Genomic DNA, 22691 nt, shown 5'->3' with positions numbered 1-22691 from the left:
AGATTATCTTGGTCTTTTGACTTGAAATTTTAAAGCATTTTACCTTATTACAACTTTCAATTTGTAAAAATATTCCTCTCGTCATGATGTATCAAATCAAAGTCCATTACATTGAAACTTCCTTTCGTCGTGATGTATCAAATCAAAGTCCATTTTGGGTATGCTATGTTGCATCAAATAAAAATTTGTTTGTTTCATGACATAGGAAGTCTTATAAAAGTTTTGGAAATATTGAAATGTTTCATCTCCTAAATTTTTCGTTCCTCGTGGCATATCGCACTTGAAAACTCTTTCCCTACGATACATTGTGAAGTTCGAAAGCTTCCCTAGTTGCAACATATCATACTTGTTGACATTTTTCCTCTTTTCTGATGTGTCACATTAGAAGATACCTTCCCTTGTGACACACCATAACCCACTAAAATTTCAAGCTTCAGAATTTTTTTCATTATCACAGATTGAGAAGCTTTCCCAAGCCATGACATTGAGCCTTTTTCACATCTTTCTACACAACATTGATTTGAAAATTAATGTGGTAGTTTTTAAAAGGATTTAAAAAGTTAAAAAAAGGGTCACCTTGGTTATAGAAAGAACATTTTCCCATTTTCTTTTACGATTTAACCTCTTCGCTTAATCAAATAATCAAATAGATGGCTCAAGTGACGATGCCTAGACACTTGCATAATTTGTTGTACTAACTCCATGCTGTCAAACACCTCCTCATATACAACTTTCATATTTACTGAAGGAATACATAATTCCTTGTCAACTAGGGATTTTATCTTATGTTTTTCTCAGGAAGCTTTCATGCATAAATTTCAAAGGAATTTTCCAAACTCCTCCCATTGTGGATTGATTCCCATTGTTGAGGTTTTGCAAAAAGCTAATACTACCATCGTTTTGACCAACCATATTTTCTATCATTAAGTGTTTTGGGTCCATATTTCATAAGCTTCTATATCTCGTATGCCAACATAAGTGAAGCAATTTTAAAAATGTGTGCATTTGGTTGAGTTTAAAAAATCGAATGGCACTTGACTTAAATAATTGAGTGATTTAGTTCTTAGAAGGGTTAAACACCAAACTCAGTCAATGCAATATACAATCCTAACATGGATTCAAAAAATAGGCATCCTCACCCATAAGAAATGTCTTCACATGGAAAAATAAGAGACAAGGATTTGTTATTTATTTCCCAATCGAAACTCCTCAAACATCAATTTCCATTTTACCTTCTCCAACCTAAATGGAGTACACAAAATTCACCACTTAGTGCAAGCTACAAGTTCTTTGAGGAATTCATTTTGTTTTAATGTTGTCATTAATTTAAAATTTTAGAGGGAGACCCTTTTACATGTTAGCTAAGACAAGGTCTCAAGTCAACCTAGTGAAGTCAAGGGGAGTACACATGCAGTCATATTAACAAAGATTAAACCAAAATATCTATAAATAATACGATTAGTGAAGTGCATTAGTGCATGGAAACGATGAGAAGGAATGTAATATGAGATGCAAAGTGGTTGAAGGAGAAAATTATCATGGAGGATAAAGGTTGAGGAGTAGAGGTTTGAGGTGAGGAAAAGGGGGTTGAGGAAGTAGGAGGCAAGTCCGTGGAACAAAGAAGAAGTTTGAAGTACGTCCAAAGCGTGAAGTGAGCAATTATCGAAAAACTTAAAAAATTTCTATAACAGGAAAAGCCTCACAATTTCAATTTATCTTGTATTGCTTCGTCAGTTAATGGAAATCACCTTTGTTGGCAATTGATGACATGTCTATTGGACTCTCACTATATTGAAATATTTATATAAGGTATGTTTTAAATTTTTTCAATATCCCAGGATATTGTTGCTCTTGATCATGAAGGTGTTTAGGTGTAACACCTAAGGGCTTGAGCCCCTTAGAAAATCAACCTAATAGACATTTCGTTAAAGCACATGTTCACATATCTTCCAATATCCCAATACCCAGTAAGCACCTAGTCATAGCCCTTGGTCACAAGGGTGCTTAAGTGTAGCATCTAAGGGCCAAATCCCCTTGACATATTGACCTATAAAGACATGTCATTAAATCACATATCCATAAATATTGTAGTATCCTGATACCCAGAATCCCTAGGTCAAAACCCTTGTTTGCAGAGAGCTTATATTGTGGAACCTAGAGCTAAAAACCCTTGACATATCACCATATCGAGAGCTTAGGTAAAATACCATGTTGCAGTTATCTCGGTGATTACAGCCATCAATTGACAAAAAAATTAACATTACTTGACATAAATATTTGTAGTCTATAGGGACCCAAAAGTGTTTGTTTTGTGAGGATTTTTTGTCTTAAATAATTCCATGTATTTGCCGATATTCTGATGAAAATTGAAAATTTGGTGTTTAAGACAACAATGCTCCCAATCATGATAATAGATATAAAAATTATTTGTCATACCAAAGTTGTGGTATCAAGAGTTTTTTGAAGTGACTTGTTAATCCTCCAATAACTGATATCCAATTGGAGCTAGCTATCAACTAATGGATGAATTTTATATATATATATATATATATATATATATATATATATATATATATATATATATATATATATATACGTAAAAAATTATGGCCTTGAGGATCGAAATAATGGTGTTTTGCTGGCATTTTCTTTGTTGATACTTTTGGGGATTTCTTCCAAATCCTGGTAATATGGTAAGTGTGAGGACATAACATAAAGTTATATGTGGTTCATATGTTTAGCATTGGGGCTATGATGTTTCATCAATGTGTGTTGTTGATAGTAATAAGCACATGGTCTTCTGAATGCTCAATTATGAAAGTGGGATGAAGGAAGTGCTTATGTTTAAATTGGTTTTAAGGTAGCACCTATGTTGAAAGTAGGTTAACAAAAGTGCCTATTTTGAAATTCTTGGTTGAAGTAAGCACCTAATTCAAAATAACACAGTGAGAAGTAACTCAACAAAATTAGAGAATAGAGGAACAAAGTAGACCATTGCAGAACGAATTACAAAGTAGATAATGGAGGGGAATGGTGTCTTCAATAGGTATTTAACATGTAAAGACTAAAGCCCTTCTTGCATTGGGTTATTGGGACATTTCATTAAAGAACATACCCACATATCTCTTGATATCTCGATACTCAGAAGCCCCAATCACAACCCTTAGTCATAGGGAATTTAAATTATAACACCTAGAGTTGAAGGCCCTTGACATATCACCATATTAAGAGTTTGGGTAAAACGAAGTGTTGCAATTATCTTGGTATTTTGATATCTTGATGATCATGCCCATTAACTAATAGAAAAGGGACTGATATTTGACATAAATATTTACCATTTGTTGGGCTCCAAAAATACTAGTTTTGTAAGCATTTTCAAAGTTAATTGAGTTAGGGTATTTTCCAAATTCCAGTGAAAAAGGGAAATTTGTTGCTTGAGATCATCACTGCCCCTAGACTGAAAATAGACAGAAAGGTTGTCAGTCTTACTAGACATTTTCATATCGAGATTTTTTTGAAGTAAGTGACTTGTCAATCCTCCAATACCCAATGTCTTAGTGGATCTAGTAGTCAACTAACAAAGGAATTGTAGATAAATGGCATAAAAAATTCTTGTCTTCATGACCAAAAGAAAGGTGTTTTGTGGGAATTTTCTTTGTTAATACTTTTGGGATTTCACCTAATATGACAGTATTATGGTAAGCATGAGGACATAGTGCAAAGTTACTTGTGGTTCATATGTACAACACTACGGTTGTAATGTTTCGTTGATTGTGTGTTGTTGATAGTAATAAGTGCATAGTGTTATAAGTACCCAATTTTGAATATGGGATTAGGGAAGCACATATGTTGAAAGTGGGTTGAAGGAATCACCTATTTTGAAAGTCTGAGTTGAAGGAAGCACCTAATTCGAAATAACATAGTGAGAATTTATTGAACATAATTAATAGAGGGGATTGGTGTCTGTAGTAGGTTGACGCCTAAAAACCTGTGAAATTGAGGGTATTGGTGTCTCCTATAGTTTGGTGCCTACAAGAACTATTATATTAAGAAGTTTTGTGGTTTTTCTCTCGAAAGGGTTTCCACATATATCTTGTGTTTCATGAACTACTTATGATATTAATTTCTAAGGGTTCTTGAATGTTTAAATAAGTAAAAAATTGTCTTATATTGATTCACACCCCCACCCATCTGAGTATAAGTGTGAATTTAACACATTGAAGTGGCATTCTTAGGAATAGAGATTTCTCCTAAAAATGATTAACATTAAATGATGACAACTTATTGAAATCCCCTGCCAACTACATACACATGAACATTTTTGTTTTTTAGAGCTAAAACTATTAATGTCTTATATTGTTCACATGGATGAGTTGAAGGATTGCAAATACCTCTATGGGATAGTAATAAGAAAACATCCAGTTGTGAGAAATATTTTATTCTTCTAATTAATGACTACATGAGAATGACATGGGTTCCTTTCGTAAAACAAAAATCTGAAGCATTTGAGAAGTTGAAAATCGTCAAAGTTATTATTGAAAATGAAACTAATCTAAAGATCAAATGCTTGAGACAAGGCATAGGAGGTGAGTTTACTTGATGAATTCAATGAATTTTGTGAAAAACATGGGATTATAAGACATGTTTTTAGTAGCAAAGACTCCACAACAAATTGTTGTTGTTGAAAGGAAGAATAGAACTACGCAAGAGATGACAAGAACAATGCTTAATGTAGAAAATCTCCTAGACACATTTTCTGAAGAAATGGTTAATACAACAATTTACATCCTTAATTGAGCTCATAGTAGATGAACAATAGTAAGACTTGTGAATTATGGAAAGGTAGACCAACTACAGTCAAGTACTTCAAAGTATTTGGGAGCAAATGCCACATAGATATAAATGAAGACAATTTAGGGGAGTTCAATTCCATAATAGATGAAGGAATATTCCTTGGTTATTCATTTAGAAGCAAGGGATACACATGTTACAGTAAAATATTGTGCAAAAGTAGTAGAAAACATTAATTTAAGAGTAGATGAAGCATAGCCTCAAAAGGAAAAGACACAATCAAATGAAGATTCATAGGAGACAATCAACATAGAGCACGAAATGAAGAAATTTAAAGGGGTTTATCCATAGGGGGTTGGCCTTCATTTCCTAACCAAAATCCCTCAAACATCAATTCCCTTTTCACCTTCTCCAACTTAATTGAAGTACACAAAATTCACCACTTAGTGCAAGCTACACATTCTTGGGGGAATTCATTATGTTATAATGTTGTCATTGATGTCAAAGTTTTGGGGGGGACCCTTTTACATGTTAGCTAAGACAAGCTCTCAAGTCAGCGTAGCGAAGTCGAAGGGAGTGCACATGAAGTTAGATTAGCAAAGGTTTAAACCAAAATATCTATAAATAATATGATTGGTGAAGTACATTACTGCATAAAAATGATGAGAAGGAATGTGATATGAGGTGCACAGTAGCTCGAGTAGCAAAGTAACATGCAAGAGTGAGGTTGAGGAGTAGATATATGAGGTGAGGAATATGGGTTCGAGGAAGTGGGAGGTAGGTCTGTGGAATGAAGAAGAAGTCAAAAGTAGGTCCAAAGCGTGAAGTGCGCAATTACTTTAAAATTATTGGAAAACCTAAAATTTTTCTACAACTAGGAAAACCTTGCAATTTCAATTTATCTTGTGTTGCTTCATTAGTTAACACACATAACCTTTGCCATAAATTGATGGTTCGTCTATCAAACCCTCGGTATATCAGAATTTTTATATAAGGTATATTCTGAATTTTTTTGATATCTTGGTATATTGTTGCTTCTAATCATGAAGGTGCTTAGGTGTAGCACCTAAGGGCTTAAACTCCTTGGAAAACCGGCCAATCAGAAATTTTGTTAAAGCACATGTTCATAGATCTTCCAATATCCCAATACTTAGTAAGCACCTAGTCATAGCCCCTGGTCACGAGGGTGCTCACATATAGCACCTGAGGGCTAAATCCCCTTGGTATAGTGACCTATTAGGACAATTTTATTTTGTAAGCTTGGTAGGACATTTTCATTCATTTTCTTCAAAAAAGGACAGGTTACAACCAGAAAGAAAGTGGTTAGGTGGCCTCAACTCTCCCAAAGGGAAGTCAGATCTATTGGCCACCTAATTGCATTATATGCCATCCAAAAACAAAAAAGTTTAAGCTTTACAAGCAATTCTATATAATTCTGAGTATCCTTAAACTTCCTATACTCTAAATAACTAAAAACAGAAAGCAAAGTCTATAACTTCTTCATATACAAAATTAAGAACCAAAATTAAACCAAACATGTTGCTAGTCGTCAGAAGAATCCATTGGAGTTGTATCCTTCACACTCGAACCAGGAAGTTTAGTCTGCGGGAGGCATGGGATGTGTTTTTCAATGCAGTTGAGATGCCCATTCTGCTGTTTAAGTTGAAACTGAATCAGTTGAAATTCCTTATGGATTTCCGAGAGTCCCTGAGCAGTCTTGGAGGAGTCCACGGGAGGGTTTACCATAGCTTTGGCTACTATGTTTTTCATTAACTAGTAAAGATAAACTATTTGCTTGTACTGAGAGGATTTTCCTTTGGAATGACTAGGGTCCAACACCAAATCTTGTCAATCACCCATATCAATGTCTCTACCCGCAACTCTTGATTCAATTAAACTTCCCAATCATAAATGAGTTGATGGACCATAAAGGCTTGGGAAACATCTCTAACAAGATGAGAGCTTGTTTTACAACCTTTCCTTTTCGCTGGACGAGGGTGGGTTTGGCTCCCTTCACAGGTTGGCCCGGGTTTCCTGCCACGACCACGGTTACCCCCAGCTTGATGATCTTTTACTGACGCAGAACAAGCCATGTGGCTAATGAAACTAGAACCCTTAATAATACAGACTGGAGACAAGGGCGACAGAACCTTGGCCACATGACAAGAAATAAGCTTAAAGTTCCAAAACCCTTGCCGAACATGAAAACCTATCAAATTATCAAGGCATGAAGGCATAATATAGTAAGTATACCAACAACCTACCCAACAATAAGCATCGATAATGATTTGGACCAGGCCCCAGAGCTCAGGAATACTTAATTAGGCCTTCTTAAGGCAACTTAGGATGTGGTAAGGAGACAAGTGACTACAAACCAGTACCTTGAAAACCCAGTACATATGGACCAATACATCTAACGAACATTCAAAACAATTTCCACAGACATTCATGCATGAGAGATAAATAAATTGCCTTATTAGACACCCCCAGTACATTCCCATGCGAGAAAGAAGAATTCCAAAATATACAGAGACAATAGTGTAGAAGTCATACAAACCATCAATAGAACTGGAAATTTCCTTCCAACAACCATGGATAACTTTCGTTGAATGCCAAACATCGATAAATGACCACTCCTCCAAAGAAAAAGTATAGAGACTTGGCGAGCAAGGGAGGCGAGGCTATAAAAACCTAGAAAAGAAACATACCCGTTGAGAGAGACCGTAGCAGAGCGAAGGTCAACTACAACCATGCAGTGGACCACTTGGAGCACCGTCTCGAGCCTGAAACGATCTGCGAGAAGACCTATATCTAGACCCTTCCTTGAAACATAAAATTACTTACCCCTGTTGTGGAATTACCATAAAAACTCTACTTAATTGCAAGTTTTCCACCTTCTCCTATCCCATTAATATGCTACATGCGTGAGGCCACCTCTCCATACAAATTGAGTGTGTGAGGGGTGGTGTAACATTGTCCTTGTACCATGCACTTCATGTTAAACCATTTTGAAATCCCAATGCATTCGGCTCGCACCCCGATCAGGGCGACCTATTAGGACATTTCATTAAAGCACATATCCACAAATCTTCAGGTATATCAACACCCAGAATGCCTCATCCACAACCCTTGCTTGCAAGGAGCTTAAATTATAGCACCTAGAGTTGAATACCCTCGGCATATCATCATATCGAGAGATTAGATAAAATATCATGTTGAAACTATTCCCATATCTCAGTATCCTAATGTTTGCACCCATCAACTAACAAAAAAGTGAACATTACTTGAAATAAATATTTGCAATCTATTAGGCACTAGAAGTATTCATTTTGCGAGGATGTTCTTTTTTAAGCAATTCCAGGTATTTTTTGATATTCTAGTGAAAAAAGGAAATTTGGTGTTTAAGACTTCAAGTGCCCCTAATAATGACAATGGACATAAAAATTATCTAGCATGCTAGACCTTGTCATACTGGGAGTTTTATGAAGTTACTTGTCAATACTCCAATACTTGATATTCTGATGGAGCTAGTTGTCAACTAACGAAGGAATTATAGATAGATGATAGAACGATTTACCATCTTGAGGATGAAAGGAAAGGTGTTTTACAGGCAATTTATTTGTTAATACTTTTGGGGATTTCTCCCAATATCTTGGTAATATCGTAAGCATGAGGACATAATGTAAAGTTACATGTGTTTCATTTGTTCAACATTGGGGTTGTGATGTTTCATCGATCTGCGTTGTTGATAGTAACAATCACTTAATGTTATGAGTGTTGAATTTTGAAAGTGGGATGAAGGAAGCGCCTATGTTTAAATTGGTTTGAAGGAAACACCTATGTTGAAAGTTTGGGTTGAAGTAAACACCCGATTCAAAATAACATAGTGAGAAGTGACTCAATATAATTAGAGAACAAAGCAGTAGAGTAGACCATTGCAAAGAAATTACAAAGTAGATAATAGTGGGGATTGGAGTCTTCAATAGGTTTTTAGCATCGAATGGCTAAAAACCCTACTCACATTGGTTTATTGGGACAATTAACTAAAGAATATTCCCATAGATCTCCTTGTATCCTAATACCCAGAAGCCCCCAGTGAAAACCCTTGGAAGCAGGGAGCTTAAATTGTAGCACTTGGAGCTAAAGACCCTTGGCATACCAGCATATTAGGAGTTTGGTTAAAATGAAATGTTGTAGTTATCCTTGTATTTTGATATACCAGTGATCATGCCCATCAACTAATAGAATAGTGACCGATAGTTGAAAGAAAATTTTCCCATTTTTTGGGCCCCATAAATCTTGGTTTTTTGAGGATTTTCAGTGTTAGGCAATTCAGGGTATTTTCCAAATTATGGTGAAAAGGGGAATTTTGGTGCTTTAGACCATCAATGCCCCTAGTTTGACAATAGAAAAATATATTGTTACTTATACCACACTTTGTCATATTGGGAGTTTCATGAAGTAAGTGACTTGACAATCCTCTAGTACCCAATATCCTAATGGACTTAGTTGTCAACTAAAAAAGGAATCACGGACATATGACAAAAATATTTCTCATCTGAAGGACCGAAACAAAGGTGCTTTGTGGGCATTTTCTTTGTTAATACTTTTGGGTATTTCTTCCGATATCCCAATATTATGGTAAGAACAAGGACATAACGCAAAGTTACATGTGGTTCATATGTTCATAGTGGGGTCGTAATGTTTCATCGATTGCATGATGTATATAGTAATAAGTGCATAGTGTTATGATTAACCAATTTTGAAAGTGGGTTGAGGGAAGTGCATATGTTTAAAGTGGGCTAAAGGAAGCACTTACATTGAAAGTGGGTTGAAGGAAGCACCTATTTTGAAAGTATGAGTTGAAGGAAGCTCTTGATTCAAAATATTATAGTGAGAAGTGAGTGAATAGAATTAATAGAGGGGATTGGTGTCTCTACTAGGTTGGTGCCTGCAAACACTTGGAAATAGAGGGGATTAGTGTCACTTGTAGATTGGTGCCTACAAATTCATGAAGCTAAGTGTATCAGTGTCTCTGGTAGGTTGGTGCCTACAAACTTGTGAAATTAGGGTATTGGTGTCTCCTATAGATTGGTGCTTACAAATTGTTGTAACAATAGGTTGGTGCCTATAAGAACTATTATATAAAGAAGTTATGTGGTTTTTCTCATGAAAGGATTTCCACATATATCTTGTGCTTCATAGATTTCCTACTATATTAATTTATTATGGTTCTTGAAAGTTTATATAAGTAAAAATGTGTCTTATACTGATTCGGGTCCCCCCGCCGCGCCGCCCCACACCCCCCCCGCAAGTATAAGTGTGAATTCAACGCATTGTAATGAAATTCTTAAGAATAGAGATTCCCCTTAAAAATGATCAACAATAAATGATGAGAGCTTATCAAAATCCCCTACCAACTATACACACACGAGCATTTTTATTTTTTTTAGAATTAAAACTATTAATATCTTCTATTGTTTACATGGATGAGTTGCGGGATCTTGAAATGCCTTTCAAGAAGGCTAGAAATAAAAATGAATCCATAATTGAATTTGAAAAGAAATTGCAAGCATATTTCATTCATATGCCAAGGAAAACATATGGTGTCACAAAATGTTGCATGGAAGCTAGCAAAATCTTCATGTGTTAGGAATTTTTCCAAATGTTCCATATGGAGACTTACTTAAAAATACCACTTCTCCATGGAGAATCCAATCCAAATGAATAAGTCTAATAGTCCACTGAGTAATCTCAATTGCACGAGGTAGCTACATGTCCTATTATATTTCCTCAAGTGGAGACCATCGCTTGACTCTTTTGTGGGGATAAAATTAATCACAGGCTTATCCCAGACACTGATGGGAAAACCTTTGTTTCATACCAAAATTCTACCTCAGATATATGTTATAAGTTCCCTACAACATAAGTTGACCTTCTTGATGTGTGGATGTTTCAATTGCCAATAAATTCTAGAGATGTCATGAAGAGCTGGTGGGTACTTGACAAAATATTTAGAGCAAGGAGAACACGAGCCTAACAAACTAGCCTACTAAGGACTCCATATAATATTATAGTAGCACTCTTCAATGGGCTTTATGGTGAGAAATATGTTATAGAGGTTAGGGATTGATAAGTTCCTTTGATATGTGCAATCACCAAAATAGGAAAAAAAATTTAACGAGGATAAACCTTCTTAACTTCCTTGGTTTAGGCCATCTCGATAGCCAAACAGATAGATTTTGGAAAGCATCTAACCTTATACATGACCTCTTTTTGGCTTGACATGACTCGTGTTGTCAATGCTTTTCGAGGAATGGGTTGGAAATGACAACCTAGTAATCCACCAATACCAATCTATTTCCAAAACTTGTGAGAAGACAAGTATTAGATCCACTACACCAAAATATGTGAGAAATTCATTATTTTGCTATATCATTTGTTGTCATGTGAACTTACTAGTTGCATGTTATATAGAAAAATGAAATTCGTTAGCAGGGTAAGTGATTGGTATGTAAGAGGGGAACCTATATTAGGGTCTACGGAGCTACAAAACCTTTCCATCTTCTCCTTATGTTCATAATAGACAGGTTATCCCTTTAGGAGATTACCTATTAAATACTTGTTCCTGCAGTTGGAGGATGGTTTAATGTGAGACATAAAAGCCTCTTATCCCTCACTACCCATCTATGTAGGGTCCTATAGTTTCAAGGAAAATAAGGAGGCATTGGAAGAAGCAAAGACCCTAGAAACTTTCCATAGTGAAGAAGGTTCCAACAAGATGACTTGCTAGATATCATCAACTAACATTACAAAACCTACAAGAACTGGTGGCCATACCAAAATGAGGTGTGATAGGAAGAGGAGCTATGCATAAGAGCACTCTCTTGACAAAGTTATTTTCGGAAAGAGGAATGGCTCCAAGCCAACAAAAGACAAACTAGAAATGTGCTTGAAAAGTGAAAGGCTAGAGAAGGAAGTTGCAAATAAGGCAACAATAGAGAGGGAAAGATTAGAGAAGGAGGTTGAAGAATTGAGGATTTAGCAAGAAGTATAAAATAAGAGATAAAAAGAAGAGAATTTGAAAAAATTGTAGAAAGAATAGCAGATATTAGCAAAAGGAATAAGATTAGAGGCTTAAGAGAGAAGAAGAAAAATATTTGTGAAAGAGGAGGAGGAGGAGAACAAAAAATAAGAAGAGGCACATAATACAAATCCAATAGATATTGTCCCTTCAAAAAATTTTGTCAACACTCCAGTCACAATGATTATAAGAGGTTCTTCCCATTCAATGATATTGGATTGGGTGCATTCACCCCTTCCAAATCAAACATAGCGGCCAACTTGGACTCATTCATTTTTGGTAAAGTAAGAGAGAGGAATGTGAAGCAACCCTATAAGAATTTGGAATTACCAAGAGTGCCAATACACACAATAACCACAAAAAAACCAAATTTGGCAGGCACTATGATGGACCCCATATCCATAGCATCAATTGGGGTGGAAGTTTCATAAGCCTCAGAGCTAAATATAAAAACATGGCTTAGGAGATTAAAGACTATAAATCAAGAATCCATGACCTAGAGTAAGAAATAAAATTCTATGAAGGAGACAAAACCAATATCATAGAATCCAATGCATATGCCTATGCCTTTGAATTACAATAAGGTTGAGAACAACCATGAGGCATATGCACAAAAGCCTAAAAGAATTCCAAGTCTTGGCTACACAATTGCTTACATCGTTAAACAAGGTCATGGACAAGAAATTATTGTTGTGTGGAGTTTGGTTTGTTATGGACAAGTTAAAGAAGTGGCAAGCGAAAAATCAAAATACATACCTACAATTTCCAAATCTTACAAAAAGAGAGAACCAACTCAACTATATAGCCCTGAACAATTGTTTAACAAGGCGCTACACTTGAAAAAGATATCTCTACATCAATCAACAATTACAAGTGATTTCTTATAGCTATTAAGAAAATAATTGAGTGATGTCAACTTTCGTGTTGAAAATTGCAACAAGAAATGTTGAAAATAACATCAAGAAAATCCTGATTTAATTTTGTCCTTGAATTAAATTGGGAATAAAATTGTAATTCTACATCCCATGAAAACTTGTATTGGTTAACTAAGTTAATTTGACTTAGTTAATTCGATTTGATGGTCTAATTTGAGTCATGTAGAGTGTCCCATACATTATAGGAGACCTGGTTGAGTTTATTTTGAGTTGTAATTAATTAATTAAGTTTAACTAAGTTAAAGTCAATTAAACTAGTTCCAACTATTGGAGGAACTAGTGGGAGTTCTAGTAGTGTGGTGCTGCCTACAGTGTAGTGTGGTGTTGCCTACAGTGATCAATTAGTAAACTGATGATTTAATCATAAATAACTCATGAATGTCAGATCTGAGAGTTACCCAGTTGAGATTGAAGTTCAGGGACAATGTACTATCAATTGTATAATCATCTGAATTGTATAGGTAGTGCATGCAGTTAGAGGAAGGCCTATGAGTATTGCTCAATTCCAATTGTGGAATTTCCCTAATTAATAGGGGGATAATTCCCAAGGAAACAACACAAGGAAATAGGGACTTGGGAAAGAAGAAAATTGGTTAAGTATTGGTCTGGGATTGTCTAGGAAGAAATGAGACAGATAGAGATAGTGCAGAGGATGCTTGGGCTTGAGCAAAGCATTGTAATCTTCTCATAATTTCCGACTAATACAATATATAGATAGCAAGGGTTTTTAGTTGTGGTTTTCCCCAGGAAATCATTGTGTAATGTGTTCATTGAATTCTTTCTCTTATATGCTTCATGATTTCGCGATTGTTTAATTGTTTCCGTTGATGAGTAGAGTATATTCAAGTCTATTGTTTTAGCATATTATAATTAGCAGTTTCAATCTACAAGGAATTTCTACTAGGTATCAGAGCATAAATCAATCTAGAAGAGGAGAATACAAGTTTGTATCTTGCAAGTGAAATCGAATTTGTATTATCATACTTTAGAGCTAGCAGGATGTCGTTCTACAAATTGAGACTCGAATATGCCCTTGATGGTAGTTTGAACTATATTGCTTGGAAGGAAAAGACGGAGGCAGTGTTGGAAGACAACGGGCTTAAGGAATTCATAGACAAAGATATTCCTAAGCCTCTAGTAGCTGATGCTCAAGATCTTGCAAAGTGGAGAAAATGTGTTGCAAAGGCAAGAAGGATTATCCTATAAGGAGTTTGAGATCATATTGTATCGAACCTCCATGGTAAGGAGACTCCATATGCAATGTGGAAGGCCTTGACAAAGTTGTTTCAAAACAATAGTGACACAGAAAGCTGGCACTAAAGGACAAGCTCAGGAAAATCAAGTTGGAGAAGGGAAACACAATACCAAAGTACTTGAATAAGTTCACCCAATGTTGGGATGAGCTTGGAAGTGTTGGTGTGACAGTTGTTGAAGACAATATGGTCAGCATAACGCTTCTAGGCACTGATTGGGAGTTGGCTCAACTATCAAGACTCAATAAATGGGAGGGAGAAGCTACCAAAGTGGGAGCGTTTGTGGTCTGACTTGGTGCAAAAGGAGATTCAACGGAACACCAGAGATGGGACCTAATCCAAAGAAGTGGAAGAGGATTTTGCATTAGTCAGCAAAGAAAATAAAGCCAAAGGAAGGAAGTCTCAATGCAAGGATAGAAAGAAGAAAGACTTGTACAACATCAAGTGTTTTCACTGTCACAAGTTCGAGCACTATGCCATGAAATGTCCACAAAAGAAAGAAAGCAAGAAGGACTTTGCAATAGCAACAGTAGGTGAAGCTCTAGCTTCACAATTGGAACTTGATTTTACTCTCATTGCATGCATGGAAAGCATAGTAATGGGTAGCATGTGGTATCTTGACAGCGGTGCCTCGTTCCATATGATGAGGAACAGAGATCTCTTCAGTGACTTGGAGGAGAAAGACCTCAAGTAGAACTTTGAGTTTGGAGACGACGAAAGGTATAGCATGACGAACATTGGTACCATTACTTTTCAAAGGGAGTCTGGCTCCCATCTCAGGCTAAAGGATGTGATGTATGTATTGGGTCTAAATAAGAATCTTGTTTCCGTCACGATATTGGAAGACCGTGGCTACGATGTGATATTTAGCAAAGGGAACATTTTCCTTAGACACATTGCCACGGGACAAGTGAAGCAGATTGGTGTGCGATTAAGAACCTGTATGCACTTGAGGTACAAGATGTATGCAAAGCCTTGAAGAGCAAGGAAAAGGTTATAAATTTGGTGGTTGAGAGGACCATGAATTACCTCTCAACATGCAGCCTCATAAGCAACCTCAACAAGTTGTGGAGCAACCACAATTAGAGAAGCAGAGAGGAGGCCGAGTGGAGACACCCACTCAAGAAAAGACCTCTGGTAGGGGAAAATTTCAAGCCAAGTGGGTAGAGGGAGCTCATGCAACCATACATCTAGGTGTGAGGTGGGAAGATATGAAACCTTAGTCCAAGAGTTTCAGAAACTGGGCAGGGTCCATTGAGGTATGTCTGTCTCACAGATCATTACCTTGGTACGGGGGCCCACAGTATTTAGTAATAGGAGGATTAGTGTCAGTCAAATACTGAGGAGTGCAAAGCAGTTTTGACAACAAAGTAGGGGGCTCAGTAGCAGAGTTAGCAACAACACAATTTTCCTAGTAGACAGTTGCAGACACAATTGATCTAGTTTATTTTGTTTGGATGCTTTTCAGTTGCAAATGTTGTAGTAGCAACAACAATAGTGAAAAGAGTTGCATGCAGAACATTCCATAGGTACTGGATTGGGATAGATGCGAGTCCCTTTCTTGTTTAGAGGGAGTGTTGAAAATAAAATTGTAATTCCACATCTCATGACAACTTGTATTGGTTAAATAAGTTAATTTGACTTAGTTGGCTCAATTAATTCAAGTTGAGTGTCTAACTTGAGTCATATAGAGTGTGTCCTACATTATAGGAGCCATGGTTGAGTTTATTTTGATTTGTAATTAATTAATTCAACTTAACTGAGTTAAAGTTAGTTAAACTAGTTCCAACTATTGGAGGAACTAGTGGGAGGTCTAGTAGTGTGGTGTTGCCTGCAGTGATCAACCAATAAACTAATGTTTCACTCATAAATAACTCATGCATGCCATATCTAAGAGTTACCCAGTTGAGATTGGAGTTCAAGGACAATGTAATATCAATTATATAATCATCTGAATTGTACATGTGGTGCATGCAGTCAGAGGAATGCCTACAAGGATTGCGCAATTCCAATTGTGAAATTTCCCTAATTAATAGGGGCCTAATTCCCAAGGAAACAACGCAAGGAAATAGGGACTTGGTCAAGCAGAAAATTGGTTAATTATTGGCATGGGCTTGTCTAGGAAGCAGTGAGACAGATAGAGATAGTGCAGAGGTTGCTCGGGCTTGAGCAAAGCATTGTAATCTTCTCATATTTTCTTATTAATGCAATATATAAATAGACGTGGTTTTTAGTTGTGGCTTTCCCTGGGAAATCATTGTGTAATATGTTGATTGAATTCTTTCTCTTGTATTCTACGTGATTTCACGATAAATTAATTATTTTCGCTGATGAGTAGAGTAGATTCAAATCTATTGTTTTAGCATATTACAATTAGCAGTTTGAATCTACAAGGAATTTCTACATAAAAATATGGGTGCACTAAGGTCCATAGATGAATTTTTGGCAGAGTTAGAAGACCACATCAACACTAGAGGAATTATTAATGGGATGGTGATCAAAATCACTAAAGACATAATAAAAGAGCCTATAGTTGGGCCCTCGGGGATATAAATTTGATCAATTTATTTTTGAGCCCACTAAAAAGAAATATGGGCATCATGCCCAAAGATGTGACATATTATAAAATCTCTCTTGAAGAACTCATTTTTAGGCAAGTATTACGAATATTTTTCCAATGTAAGGTTTGGGCGCTCTATATTAAAGACAAATAACAAGGTTGATTATAGTCTCTTCCAAATAATATATAGTTTCACAAAGTTTAGGAAAAAGAAAAAATAAAGGAAGCCAGATGGTTGTTATTGTTAAAGGGAATGCAAGAAATCCCAAGAAGCACTTACAACCTATAGAATATAGGTTTTCAAGAGCACCTTGTATCAAGAGCTCTTACTTTTTTCAATTTTGAGAACTAATTCAAGAAATTTAATTTGGTGAAGCCCTTAGGGCCATTTTTCAAAGAGGAGTAATGATTTTGTGTGGTGGACTTTTTGTGGACTATTTTTGATGTTAGTACTATCATTTGTGCCACTATAAGGCTATATTTTTCAGATGTTGACTATTTTTTAGTTAGGTTATAACTATTGCATTCATGTTGTTCATATCATGTTTATTGTTCTAAGATGGTAGATATATGTTTGTGAATGGTTTGCTATTACAAACTGCTATGTTTGCATTCATTATTCATGTTTATATGTTTATGTTTTTCCTTAACAACTATATGTTTCCAAAGTATAAGTACAAATATCTATCATGCCCTCTATTTGTTCAGCTAATTTTGCTTCTAGCTAGGATATATTAGAATAGTTTAGTTTCTATATGTAAACTAATTACATGTTACATACTACATTCTACATTTCATCACCAACCCCATGCATCTCAAGTAATGGTTGTCAGGCTAGAATCTAAATGGGTCTCCTATCCAATTTGGTGTGAGGTCTAATTAGGACTTCGTATTAGGAGAAACCCTTATCTATTGAAGAGCACTTTTCTTGCACCAACATGACATTAAACGATTATCATGGAAAAGTGACATTACATAATTATAACTAAAGTTAAGTAAGATATGAAATCTCAATTTAAATGACTAATACATCTAAAATTTGATTTTAAAACAAAGAAATTATTTATGATGTTAGCCATTAACATAAATAATAGATTTATAAAATGAACATTAACATCAACATCAACAACATATTGAATACATAATATACATGAAGAATAATAGCAAAGTCAATATCTATGTCATATATACATAATTTAATATATCAAATACCACATCTCAAATTTCAATGAATGATCTATCTCGAAATTAATTCAAAAGTAGAGAAACCATTAATGACACAAAGCATTAACATATGCACAATACATTTTATAAATAAAACAACATCAACATTAAAGTGATTTGAAAAGACACAATATATGTAAATGATAATATCAAATATATGTAAATATACATCAAAATTTTAAATATATACAAATCAACAACTAGCTCCACCAATAGAACCACAGGTATAAACACCTTCACCATATAAAATTGTGGAAAGTTATCTCTTATAAGGAGGATATGGTGCTTGACCTACTAGTAGAAGAGGAGATGATGGTTAGAATGATGTTGGAGGAGGAAATGGTGGTAAGTTTTCTCATGGAATAGATGTCAGGCAATATATTCATGGAATAAATAGTGATCGTTTTGCTTATGGAGGAGATTGTGGAGGTGGAGGACCACCATCCTCTATAGACAAATATGAAATATATGAATTTGAAGAAGAAGAATGATAGTGATCCTTTAACCTCTCAAGTATTTGAGAGCATAACAAAATGAGACATCAATAATGTCATATCATAAGGAAGGCTCACCCATAGTGGTGTAAGGTCCAACATAATTTCCCTACCTCAATCAAGGACTAATTAATAGTGAGTCATTAGAGCATCCATGATCCTTCTTAATGGTATCTATGATCTAGTCAGCATGGCACAGTGAGCCTTTGTACCTAAAGTGGTTCATATACCTCACCCTCTCTTCATGTTGTTGAGGAAGCACCTTCCCAACATACATCCCAACACTTGTAAAATAGAAGACAACAATAATTAAATAATTTATTCAAAATCTTACAATGAATTATATGTGCCTTGAAATTATACAAAAAATATGCATATAGATTAATCAAAATATAACAATAATACTACCTCTCAATCTAGTGGCTTGGTTGGAATAAATATGATGTTTTGACATCCTTGTTGATCCCTCTCTATGTATTTGTATTGTATAAGATCAAGGATGTGATCATCCTCACTCTCTAATAAATCCAATACCTCTAAACTAATCGGTCTACATGATTGCCCCCTTTAGCACCACTTGGGCATCATTTGCCCCCATATGTGCATAAAAGGGAGCAAATCAAATGTAGTTTTAATAATCGAAAATAGCTCATAAAATAACATAAATAACTTTGAAGCAAAGGGGAAGACAATCCTCCCATCAAACAAAGCACGACAATGATCTAGAGCAAAACAAGTTTATCACAAATAATGGTAAACCACCTAATTAACTAGGGCCTCTGAACTAAACTAGCAATATAATGCATCATAAGGAAACCAATATGTGAGGCCCCGGGACCTGATGGTTTCACGGTGGATTTCTACAAGTCTCATTGGGACACCATCAAAAAGGACTACATTCGAGCAGTAAGAAACTTCTTCCAAAAAGGCAAGATGGGCAGCGGAATGAAATCCTCCTTCTTAGCCTAAATTCCCAAGGAACCCAACCCTCACTCCTTTAATCGCTTCCGCCCTATCTCCCTCTGTAACGTGTCCTATAAAATCATAACTAAGATCCTTGCCAACAGGCTCAAACCTATTCTCCCCTCCCTCATATCTGAAAACCAAGGTGGTTTTGTTCCTCGGAGGCAAATTGTAGACAACGTAATTCTCATTCAAGAGGCTATTCAAAGCAGTGTCAACAGGAAAGAAAAGGGTATGATAATGAAACTGGACATGGCAAACGCTTTTGATCGGGTTAACCATTCCTTCCTTCAAGCAGTCCTCAAAAAGCTTGGTATATCCGAGCTCTTCATAAGCAGGGTGCGGGAGTGCATCTCAGGCAATTGGACAGCCCCCCTCATTAATGGGAGACCCAGCAAAGCTTTCAAAAGCACTAGGGGCCTGAGACAAGGTTGCCCGCTCTCTCCTTTTCTCTACATTCTCATGGCGGAAGCTCTTAGCTCAAAATTGGAAAACATGAGGAAGAAAAAAGTAATAACAGGGATTGAAATTATAAGAGGGTCGAAAGGTATCAACCACTCCTTGTTTGCTGATGATACCCTTCTCATTGGTGGCGCATCATGCATTATGGCGAAGAGATTCAAAAAAGCCTTGGACCTCTTCCTTCAGGCCTCTGGTGGCAAACTGAACAACAATAAATGTATGATATACACATGGAACGTCCCTAACCATATCATTCAGCGTATATCCTACATCATGGAAATACCAGCCCAGCTAAATTGGTCCCATTTCATGTACCTGGGGCTGCCTCTGGCTAAAGAAACAATCAAATCAGGGATCTGGGTCAAGATCATCGAAAAACTCAGAGGTAAATTGCAAAATTGGGGAATGCACTGGTTAAATTTAGCAGGCCGATCGATTCTAATCAAATCCATTCTCGCCTCTCTCCCCATTTATCAGTTTGCTATCACCTTAGCCCCGGCAAGCATCCATAAACATATGGAGCTAATAATGCGTAGCTTTCTGTGGCAAGGAGGCAAGCAGAATACGAAGAAGTTCAGTTTGGTTAAATGGGAAAAAGTAATTCTCCCAATGGAAAAAGGTGGGCTAGGAATCAGGGTCCCTAGGCTAGCCAATCTAGCAATGGGTTTCAAACTCATCTGGCGGATCCTTAATGAAAAAGAAGCTTGGTGGGCAATTGTCTTAAAGAAGAAATATCTGAATGGCTCAAACAGCAATATCCTAACAGAAAACATCACTGAGAGACAAGGCACCCCAACCTGGAATCTCATAAAGAAATCGCTTCCCCTCTGCAAACCTTTGATCTCTAGAGCTCCTGGAAATGGCAAAGGAGTAAGTATCTGGAAAGATAGCATTATGGGATCTCAAGCAAGAGACACCATTCCCCACCTTTTTCCCCTCCATCGGTGGATGGCAGAGTCCAACCTCAATTCTCTCTCAGACATCTCTCTTTGGGATGATGACCGCTGGGCAGGCTGGATTCCTCTCAACCTCCCTTCAGAATTAGATAAGCTATGGGATGAACTCAAATGCTCCCTCAGTGGCTCAACCCCCACCAACAGAGGGAAAGAAGACAAGTTCGTTTGGGGCCCTAATGGAGGCAATTACTCGGTTAAAGAAGGATATAAAGCCCTTCAAGACATCTCTGTGGTAAACAATTGGCCCCTGCACAAAGCGGTTTGGACTCCTGAATGCCTCCCTAAGATCAAATTATTCAATTGGACTCTACTTCATGGTAAAATCCTAACTGCTGAGAACCTCAGAAAGCAAGGTATTCAGGGGCCTTCTATGTGTTGCATGTGCAGGCTAGCAGAAGAAACCATCTCTCACCTCTTCATAGAGTGCCCGATTGCCAAAGCATGCTGGAATCTCCTCTCTGATACAATCACTTCAGAGGCCCTTCCCCCTCAGATACAGGCCCTCCATAAAAGCTGGGACAAAAGACTCTATCAACCCAAAAAAGGCAAACCCATAGTGAACAGGCTTTGGAGCAGCATCCCTTCTAATTTGTGTTGGCAAATCTGGAAGGCTCGAAATAATTGCATTTTCAACAATGATAAGCCTACCATATCAGGCATTGTGGCCAAATCTACTGCCCTTATTGCTGAGTCTTTAGAAGCTAAAGGGATAACCCAGACAGACATGGAGATCGACGATGAGAGGCTAAAGGTCTGGTTGGGTAAATTCAATCTTAAACCAAATCCTACAAATCATATGAGGGACAAGAACTGCAACCAGGACTGGAAGCTTCGAGGCACTGAGGAGGAAATTAACAACTGGATAAGAAGACAAAACAGACCTGCAATGTATTTCGATGGGGCCTCTAAGAAGAACCCTGGTCAAGCTGGCGCTGGCGGGATCATTAAGGACGCGCAAGGGAATCTCATGGTTTCCTTTGAATGGGGGCTAGGCCAAATGTCTAATAACAGAGCAGAGGCCTATGGCCTCCTCCTGGGCACACATATCTCAAAGAAACTCGGCCTTCAGAACATTCTGATACTAGGGGATTCAGCTATAATTATAGCAACCATGATAACAGGGAGAGAATTTAAGCAATTGGCTCTCAACAATATCAAAAATCGAATCATGGAGAACACCAGAGCGCTTGGAGAAGTGATTTTCAAACACGTTCTCAGGAATCTTAACAAAGATGCAGACCAGCAAGCAAACCAAGCGGTCAACAGGAGACTTGGACAGGTTCGTGAGAATGACAAAATTTATGTCAGAGACATCCCGTAAGCCAAAGCATCCAGCCGTCTCATCTCAAGGGCGAAGTCATCTCAATCACCCAGGCCATCTTTCCGAATCTATTTCCAAATCCCCAAGCTGCACAAACAAGTACTATGGGAGATCTCCTCGTTTTCGTGTCACAAAGCTCATCATCACCATCAGAGTTTGCGTGATCCCGCGCTCCTCCAAAGAAGGCCCTCTCTGCAATCACTACAAAGCCTATGTCTCAGGCATGCGTATGGACAACAGGGCAATCATGATTTTTGACCGAGCTCCATCCAAGATCGGCCTCACTCAGTCCCTCCCCTCTCGGTTTAGGAACCTCCCTCCTTCTATAAAATGTGGATCGCCTCCCATCCTCTCCACAAATAGAGTTCGAGCTTCAAGAGCCTCCCCAAAGTCTCGGCGCAGTTCGGGTTCTCTCTTTCCTCCGTGTGCACTGGCCTTCCGTTCTGATATCAGGGTAAGCCACCTCCCTTCTCTTGTTACTCTGTTTCTAACTAACAGTGTTCCTGGTCTCCTCAGCAACGCCCTCCCGAGGCTCTTGAGATCCTCTCTCCTCCGTTTAAATCTTCAGCCTCTCAGTGATCTCGCTTCCTTCAAGGTAGCTTCAGGCTTTCGCAATTTCAGTGCGCTCTCTGCCATCCATCCTCAAGC

The 22691-nt window shown here is 37.1% G+C and overlaps 1 protein-coding gene across 1 annotated transcript in view; it reads left to right on the top strand.

Annotated features, from left to right (window-relative positions):
* Window positions 1–22043, top strand: part of LOC149251452 (uncharacterized) — a 52465-nt gene extending 30422 nt beyond the window's left edge. The window contains exon 3 of the mRNA XM_089453888.1: window positions 19409–22043. Within this exon, the coding sequence (XP_089310014.1) occupies window positions 19409–22043 (2635 nt within the window). The remainder of the gene's footprint in view (window positions 1–19408) is intronic.
* The last annotated feature ends 648 nt before the right edge of the window (window positions 22044–22691 follow it).

Source organism: Pinus tabuliformis, chromosome 7, assembly GCF_031772625.1.
Source record: "Pinus tabuliformis cultivar Carrire ecotype Pingquan chromosome 7, CPIR1, whole genome shotgun sequence".
NCBI classification, from domain to species: domain Eukaryota; kingdom Viridiplantae; phylum Streptophyta; class Pinopsida; order Pinales; family Pinaceae; genus Pinus; species Pinus tabuliformis.
This window is presented reverse-complemented; position numbering and strand designations above follow the sequence as displayed.